The sequence below is a fragment of the Lacerta agilis genome, chromosome Z (assembly GCF_009819535.1).
Source record: "Lacerta agilis isolate rLacAgi1 chromosome Z, rLacAgi1.pri, whole genome shotgun sequence".
Lineage (NCBI taxonomy): Eukaryota > Metazoa > Chordata > Lepidosauria > Squamata > Lacertidae > Lacerta > Lacerta agilis.
Window position 1 is genome coordinate 23,302,463 of NC_046331.1, and position 8,812 is coordinate 23,311,274.

An 8,812-nucleotide genomic window follows, 5' to 3' on the forward strand; every position below is an offset into this window, starting at 1 on the left:
ACATTAGGAAGAATAAATCACATGCAAATGTACATGTCTTTGTCAAATGTTTTTGAGTTAGGAGTAAAGCATTATGTGGTAAATATTCTTTTTTAACAGCCTACAAATTGAACAAGAAAAACACTGTTACAATGCTGAGATTGGGGTCTAGACTAAGAACTAGATAAAATTTCACAGTTGTCTGAGGTATCACTCATCATCTTGAGCCAAACAGTCCAATTCTACCCACAGAATTATTCTGAAGGCTGCACAAAAAGCCATCCCAAAATATTGATTAATCGCAAGAGGAGGTTTTGTCCTTCAGGTGGTTCAGACAGGCCATCCACAGAAAATGTTTTTCTCCCCACTATACAAGGCGTAAGGCACTTGAGTGGGGCTCTTTCTCAGGAGAGGCTGCCCAACACTATTTACGGCATAACATGGGATTGCCACCACTTCATCTATGAACAGAGGCTTACTGCCTTTCAGCAAATGTGTGTCTTTTGCCACAACCTCATCTACATTAAGCAATTCATCTCACCCATCACCCTGTTCATACAATGAAAGCTTGGATGAAATAGGGTAGCCATACATTCAGAATCTGGACAAAACTAAAAAAAGCACCACAACTTTTGTGTCCAGATTTTCACTTTTTGAAATATAGCAACCCTAGAATGAAGGGGCTGCTGGGTCATTCTGGTTAGCCCAACCCTCTTGCCAATGGAGCAACCACTCACAATGGCTTTTTATGAAGAGGCTGTGTGAAAGGGCCCCACACATTTGTACCATCAAACACACACAACTCCACATGAGAAGAAAACCCAATTGGCCTAGGGTTCTACCTTGTGTGGAGCCCAAAATGAGTATGCAGGTACTGTACTCATATGGGGCTCATTCATACAAACCACCAGGTGGCACTGGCTGGCATTTGTGGCATCATCAAGAGGGATGGCTAACTTGTGTGACCCAGTGAAATCACTTTGTGTGTTTTCAATACATAGAGGCCAAAGGATTACACCCACCAACACCCATGTGCTAATGAACCCCTACAGCATGGGTATGGCAGTAGCATGAGATAAGAAGTCTCCAACATTTTCACCCCCCACAACCATAAAAATCTATTTTTACTGCTTCTGAGGCAACCTCCCATCCATCCAGTCTAGGGAACCTCCTACTAACCGTGCTTCAGTCTTACCTGGATTGAGCTTCAGTTTGTTGGCTCTCACCCAGTCCGTTACTGAGGCAAGACAATGGTCAAGTACAACCACTGCCTCACCTGCAGGTGTAAAGTCAGTATGCTGAGCTTGGTTGCTGGAAATGTACTCCAACGTACTCAAGAGTTTCATGTAGATTTTCAACAGCATGGGGGATAAAATTGAACCCTGAGAAACCCCACACTGAAGGCTCCAAGGTGAAGAACACTCCCCAAGCATCATCTTCTGGAAACGACCACACAAGTACAACTGGAACCACCACAAAGCACTGCCACCCGCCCCCAATTTGGATAGCTGCTCCAGGATACCATGAGGTCAAGAATTAACAAGGACACAGTTCCCTTCTCTCTTCCAACAGTGGTCATCATACAGGGTAACCAAAACAGTTTCTATGACAAAACCAAGCCTAAATCCCAATTGAAATGTATATAGAAAATCAGTTTCCTCCAAGAGCGCCTGGATGTGATCTGTGACCACCCACTCCAGGGCCTTGCCTAAGGGGAGATTAGGAACTGGCCAATAGTTTTTTTTTCTGAGTCCTTAGATTTTCTGAGTTCAGTGAGGGTTTCTTAAGGAGTGGCTTTATCACTGCCTCCTTCAAGCAGGCAGGGACCACCCTCTCTTGCAAGGAGACATTAATCACCTCCCTGGCCCAGCCACCTGACCCCTCCCTGCTAGTTTTTATCAGCCAAGATGAACTAAGGTCCAGAATGCAAATGGCTGTCCTGATCAATCCAAGCACCTTGTCCACATTCTCGATTCTTACCAACTGAAACTCATCCAACACAACAGGACTAGACAGTGCTGGGGACACTCCTTGGTCACATCTGCTGTAACAGCAGAGTTAAGATCCTGGTGGATGCAAGCGGTTTCATTATTTGCAAAGCTACTGGTAAGTGTCTATGATTTATTCCAACTCAAGTATTTTCATGGGAACCTATATTTAAAGGTGGATGAGGGCAGATGCAAAATGTAACCAAGTTTTAATATGCTCGGAGCAATCACCATTGTGTGTAACTCTGCTATAAAAGAGTCAAAATCTCACTTCCAAACCCCTATTTTTTTTTTTAAAAAAAATTTATTTTATTTTATGGAGCCAGTAAAATGGCTACATACAAACTCAATAAATCATAGAGAATATAGCACAAAGCAACAGTGTAACAAAAGCAGTTCCAAAGCAGCTAAAAAAAAAGAGCCTTGGGGTGTTGAGGTCTTCCAAATATCTCTCCAGTATCTTCCTTTACTAGAAATGCATGGCAGCCCAGATACAATTCATAATAATAATAATTTTTTATTTATACCCCGTCCTTCCCAGCCAAAAACCGGGCTCAGGACGGCTAACACTAATTAAAATCACAGCAAAAACAAAAATAATCAATTTAAAATACAGATTAAGATACAAATTTAAAATTCAAAATTAAAACTGCAGTCTCATTTTCAAATAGCCCACCAATAAAAGAATCCTTCACACAATCTTTTCCCAGCTGTACTTATTTGCACCAACATTTTCAGATTCTAGGGAAGACTTCAAGTTAGTCAGGAACTGCATCCTCACCTTGCTGTTACAGCTATTTAATTTCTCACCAAAACAAATGCAACTTGTGACAGATAGTGCTTGTATACAATGTGTATGAATGAGTCAACAATGCAAATAAACCATAACAGTTTTCCTATATTTTTCCTATATTGATATTCCTATGTTGATACTGAAGCCACAGACAGCATTCTTAAATAAGTAAGTTTGATTTTTGCTGTTCTGAAGTTGGTAATTCCTGGCAAGAGGAAGTTTCTTTCAAAGAGGAGGTACTTTCTCACATCCAGAGTACGACCATCCTGAATGCCAATTATCTTGTCCAGAGGAAGTGTAGCCAACTGCTGCTCCCCGCTAATTAGGGCAGTCCTGGAAGCGGAAGCAGTCACTCGCAATCTTCCACACTGTGTTGTTGTTTGTGGTTTGTGCTGTTAGCAAGAAGTTCTGATTGAAGTACTGCTGCTTGCTCCCATCAAATTTGACAGACCCACATGTCACAACAAGGATGGTGTTATGGTTCTGAGTGGCTTGCTCTTCAAAAAGAAACAGAACAGAAGATATTAAGCTATGCCAGTATATCACAAGCCTACTTTTATACAGAATTGCTATCAAGCATTTCAAAGTTATTGCTTCTTCCTCCTCTTTCTAACTAAAACACCTGTAAAATGCAACCAACAATATAATCAGTATTATAGAAGCTTGCAGTGCAATCATGAAACAAGTATGCATATGTGTGTGTGAAGCTCAAGAAGTATTAGTACCGTAAGTTCATCTTGTTATACTGTTTAACCCAGGATGGCTAACCTGTGGCCCTCCATGTACCAGTATTTTTGAACTCTCATTTCCCAGCATAGCCAAAAGTCAGGGATGACAAGATAGTCATTGCTGCCACCACTTACCCACCAATGGTTTAGTCCAAGGTGCCACTTTACAATGTTCTATGGGTGTCTAGAAAGCAGCTTCTACCAAGTCAGAATATTGGTCAACACTGAGTGGCAGCAGCTCTCCAGGATTTCAGACAGGGAGTCTATCCCAGTACCATCTTGAGAGGCTGGAGGCTGAATCTGGGACCTTCTCTAATTTGCCAACTACCAACCCCCCCCCCCCATTAATTGTTATTTCGTTTTCAATATGTATATATCAAATAACAATACTTCTGTTGATAGTTTAGAAGTAAAAATTAAAACCATAAAATACAAAAATGCAACATGAAAACAGAATCTACAAAAAGAGCAATAATTTCAGTGCTATTGTTCGCCATCCTGACTATCTTTTGTTTGTTACTATGCTATGCATACTTGTTTTACAGAAGTGAGTCATGGGCAACTTACACCTGCTAGGAGAAAAGCCCCAATGTCTTTCACATGTGCTGCATCAGGTAGATTTTGGCATCACATGGCAGGGCAGAGTCTCAAACAAAGATGTGCTCTCCCAAGCCCACATTCCTAGCATGTTCACATTTCTGTTTCAGAAACATCCACACTAGTTTGGTCATGTACACAGAATGGAAGAGGGCAGGATCCCCAAGGATGTGCTCTAAGTGGAGCTGGCTTCAGGGACTAGGCCTGCTGGCAGACCGACTCTGTGTTACAAAAATGTCTGCAAATGTGACATGGAGGCTGGCAACATTAACAGCGCTGTATGGCAAACCCTTACAGACAATTGCAATGCCTGGAGACAGAGAGTCAGGTTGTGTGTCCACAGCAGTGACCAGAGGATGAATGACCACTGGAAGGAGCACAAAGAGAAGAAATGCCATGGTGCACCTGCAGCAGCAAAACCAAATGTCTTCATCTGCCCTAGCCAAAGCAGGTGCTGTAACTATCCAGTGGTTTGACTTTACCCCCTAAGGTGCACTCTTCCATTATCTCCCTAGACAGATGGATGCTAACATTGTAAACCGCCCTGTGGCCCTCAGATGAAGGACAGTATAGAAATGTAATTTTAAAAATTAAAAATATGAAATAAGTTGGGCAAAGGACTGTTCAAAGAGGCAAGTTACAGGAAACTCAAATTAAACTTTAAGGCTTCTAAAAACAATTATATTCAGGTTATGTCCACAACAGCACTCTTTCTACAGTTCATAGGATTTTACGCTGTCCTGTCCAGCATCCTTGTAAGGTGGCATAGGAACTGATGTTCTAAAAAGCATACTGTCCAACAAGACAATGACCTATCCCCAACAACAGCATACTAATCAATATGTCTAATTTGACACAACACCCTTCCACAAACAAACAAACCATTCTGCAACCAACTGAAGGCAACCAACCAAGCTCTGGACTCTCTAATCTCTCACAATGCCAATAAAAATCAGTAACTATATAAAAGAAAGGACCTATCCATGAAATGCTGACACAAAAACCCTCTCCCTCCTTCTTTCTCTCCCCTGTTCCCCCGAAGTCTTTGACAATAGTGTCTCATACCGAATGTGAGAAAACTGTGAAAAAGACTCTATGAGTTGAAAGTAGACTCTATATGTACTTTTCCTTGTTTATTTGTTTGTTTTGTATCACAAAAAATATTTAATAAGCACTTTTTAAAAGCATATTCTCACACTTTTTGCAGGAGTTTTCTGCTTGAGCTATGAAGATCAGCACAAATAGGAACAACCTTTTCCCAAAGACCATCAGGGTCACTATGGATGCTTTTCCATTTCTACAATTTTTTGGAAGAATATGCAGAAATGTCACAAGAACAGATTGGGTAGACATAATTTAATCACATAATTCAGAAACACAAAGGAACAGCTAAAATTTCTGAAACTGGAATGGTTGCAAGTTACATAATGTGAAACGGTTAAATAATTTTACTTACATATTTAGAATCAAGCTATCTTCCCTGATTTGGGGCTACACTGTTTGATAAGGTATCTTACCATGAACAGGCTGGCAATCAAATGTGGTAACTTGAAAATCACTTGAAGGCAACATTTCAAAGAATTCTGCAAGTGCTGCTTGCCCAGATACTGCATTCCCGTTCCAAACCAGGGTCGCTTTGTCCAGGTAGAGTTTGGTCAACACCTGAGAAATATTAGGAAGCATTACACGAACTCCAAGGGGAAACTGTACTTTAATTACAGCACCCCTTCCTATATAGGTTGCTGCATCCAGATACAGTATTTACATTTTCCCCTTTTCTTTAGGGTTTTTTTATTTTAAAAAAATCTGAAAGGCTTTTTAAAGAAGTCCCCCACACAAAACACAGTAAGATGAAATTCCACAGAGATGTATTAAAGTCTTGTAATTAACACACCCAAATCAAAGCACCAAATATAGGATGTGGGAGACCTTGCTTGGCAGCAGTACACTGGAAAAGGAACTACAGTAGGTATCTTAGCTGATCACATTCTAATTATGAGCAAACAGTATGATGCACCTGCTAAAACATTGAGAAACTACCTAACATTAAGAACTGTTTTAACAGTGAAATAGACTGTTTTGGGAGGCAATGGGTCTCCTTTGCTGGAGGTGTGTAATCAGGGTTTGGACAGCCATCTGTTAGGGGTGCAAGAAGTTGCACCCTGCATTGCAAATCCTACACTGAGCCAGGACTTGGCTTCCAAGGTCCCTTCTAATTCTTTGGTTCTATGTCTGCAGAAAGGTGAGCCCCACTGAGTTCAAAGGGAGAAACACTAAGGTAAAGTGGCTACCATTTCATGTCAACTAACTGGAACTGCTCAGTCATTGCTTCCACACTTCTGTGTACCTGTTTGCACGATTTATAACACAATCCTATACATGTCTATTTAAACACCACTGCGTTCAATAGGACTTACAGGCAAGTGGTATGGGATTGTAGCCTTTGGATGCAGTCCTTTACAGACATTCCCACAGAGTAAACCTCCCACTGAACATATTTTTGAGTAAACATATAGAGGATCAAGCTGTTAAGAGATAGAAACAAATGACATGTGTTTGAAGGCTGTGTCCATGACAACATGGAATTATCTAATAATCTCAGCATGTACAAGTATGTATATTAGCACGAATAATATCAGCACATACAACGTCAGAGCTCAGATATGTACTTTGTGAAATGCAGTAAATAATTCTTCTTAAAAAAAAAACCCCACAAAAAACACAAAAGCTGTTGGGAATCTACATACCCGTCTCCTTTTATCCATGGTTTCATAGTAAATATTTGCAAATTCTTCAGCAGCTCTGCAAGCTTGATCCACATAGGTTTTAAAGTTCTAAACATAAAAAACACAGCTCAATGAAACCATTTTGAAGGGTGTCAACAGTAAGGTAAACATGTCAGATGCAGAGAAGGGGACTCCATTTTGTAATGTTCTAATTGATTTCCTTTTTGTGACATACAAGAGCTGGTATGGCTAATGGATGGAAATCTCTTCCATAGTTTTGCTTTGTTGTAACCCCTGTCCCAAAGCCATACAACTTTATAGAAGTGACTGGCAGAAATGACCTATGACTATGATTTTGTCGACCATAATTACATGAAACAGTCCCAGACAATATCAGCATAAACAGAGGAAGAGTAGCAGCAATGAAGTTATGCCTTCGACTATGTGCTAGGATAAAGGCACCAAAGGGATTGTTTCTTTTGGGGGGGTGGGACGTGCTCCTGCACCATGAACTTTTTAGTGGACCCTTCTACTGTGAAGGTAACCTAGGACCACATACTTGTTTGTTCCATCCCTCCCCATTCCATTCACACAAGAGAGCCTGTAAGGTTAGGCTGAGAGAGAAAGAGCACACTAGTGGCCCAATATCTCCCAGTGGCCTCACAGCTGAAACTCTTGAACAAAGCAACCTCCAAGGATCCGACCTCATTTGCTATTGCCACTGCAGCAGCGGCAGCCGGCAATACAATCCTTGGAGGCCGGTTCTTCCGCCCGTTGGTCCTGCCGCCCGAGGAGGTGGCCTCACATTGCATGTGTCCCTCCCTCCCTCCCAAATTTATCAACACAATGAACCCGGTTAGGCAGGCAGAGGCTAGGCGACCCTAAGAGCTACGCGGCAGGGTGACCTGAACCCACGTCCTCCGTCTCCTGGGCCGACACTCTAACCACTGCCCCGTGCTACCTCCTCAGCTTCCACTCTTACCACAGAGGTAGCCATGTGGGCGACGTCCCTCGGGGACAGGCAGAGAAGTGAGAGGCCAGGCTGCCCTTAGGGGCAACCTGCTCCTCTGGAGGAAGCACGCACAGAGGTTGGTTGGAAGAGAAGCTCGAACAGTCGAGACGGACGCGGGAGACGGCAAGAGAGGTAGGCGGAAACGGAAGCGCGGTCTCCGAGAAAGGAGTTCCGCTATAGAGGTGCCGAGGCCTAGAGTGGCACCGCTCTAGGAAGAGATCCTGGCAAACGCGCGGCTTCATGCGTCGGCCAGAAGTTCCGGCCGCCTGTCGCTATGGCGACGAATGCGAGGCCTTCCGCTGCGTTTGGGCTCTTCTCCGTCCTGGTGTTCCGGTTTAGCGTAATTCTTTCTCCCTCCACCACGCCAGGCGCGGTCCCTTTCCGCTGCTTAGCACTGCAGCTTCCACCAGCTTCACTCCACAAAGGCAGTCTGGCATAGTGGTTAGGGCGAGGGTGGTGAGTCTGCGGCCCTCCAGGCGTTGTTGGACAGCAGCTCCCATAATCGCTGCCAATGCGAGGTTGGCTGGGCAGATGGGAACTGGAGCCCAGGCACATCTGGAGCGCCAAATGTTGGCAAACCATAAATTAAAAAGAAACACACACATACTGTACAAAGAATCCTGGGAACTGTAGCTTACCACCTAAAGAGCTGCAGTTCCCAGCATGTGGGAAACTATAAATTTCCCGGGATTCTTTGGGGAGGAATGTGCCTAAATGTAGGGCGTGTGCTTAGTCTAATCCTTAGTCGACCGTGTGCGGCATGAGGCTTTTTTATACTGTGAGTGAGCCCGTCGCTTCCTCTTTCCGCGGAACTTCACCTCGCAGGGTTGTTGTGAGGATAAAAAGGAAAGAGAAGGAACCAAGTGTTCTGTCATTCGCTCCTCAGAGGAAGGTGGCATGCAAATGTAACATATACATAAATGTGCATGAAATTACACTCCTGGTCACCTATTGCCACCACAAAATGTATAGCGACAAACATGTACTGG

At 43.1% G+C, this 8,812-nt stretch overlaps 1 protein-coding gene across 3 annotated transcripts; it reads right to left on the bottom strand.

Moving 5' to 3' along the window:
• Positions 1-2,678: 2,678 nt before the first annotated feature.
• Positions 2,679-7,932, bottom strand: NXT2 (nuclear transport factor 2 like export factor 2). 3 transcript variants are annotated; one of them, XM_033137970.1, is made up of 5 exons: positions 7,794-7,932; positions 6,833-6,919; positions 6,503-6,610; positions 5,603-5,747; positions 2,679-3,257 (listed from the first exon to the last, which is right to left on the bottom strand). In XM_033137970.1, exons 1-5 carry the CDS (start codon positions 7,806-7,808, stop codon positions 3,079-3,081), a joined length of 534 nt encoding a protein of 177 aa, XP_032993861.1. In that variant the 5' UTR covers positions 7,809-7,932; the 3' UTR covers positions 2,679-3,078. The 3 variants fall into 3 exon arrangements, with proteins under 3 accessions (XP_032993861.1, XP_032993863.1, XP_032993864.1); XM_033137972.1 differs by lacking the exon at positions 7,794-7,932 and adding an exon at positions 7,664-7,682 and having other exon boundaries at positions 2,681-3,257; XM_033137973.1 differs by lacking the exon at positions 6,503-6,610 and having other exon boundaries at positions 2,690-3,257; positions 7,794-7,922.
• Positions 7,933-8,812: the final 880 nt, after the last annotated feature.

Coding starts and splice junctions, on each gene's coding strand:
- NXT2 (XM_033137970.1), bottom strand. Junction 6,611..6,832: donor CCATGGATAAAAGGAGACGG/GTATGTAGATTC, acceptor ATCTCTTAACAG/CTTGATCCTCTATATGTTTA. Junction 3,258..5,602: donor TGATTGCCAGCCTGTTCATG/GTAAGATACCTT, acceptor TTCTTTTTGAAG/AGCAAGCCACTCAGAACCAT.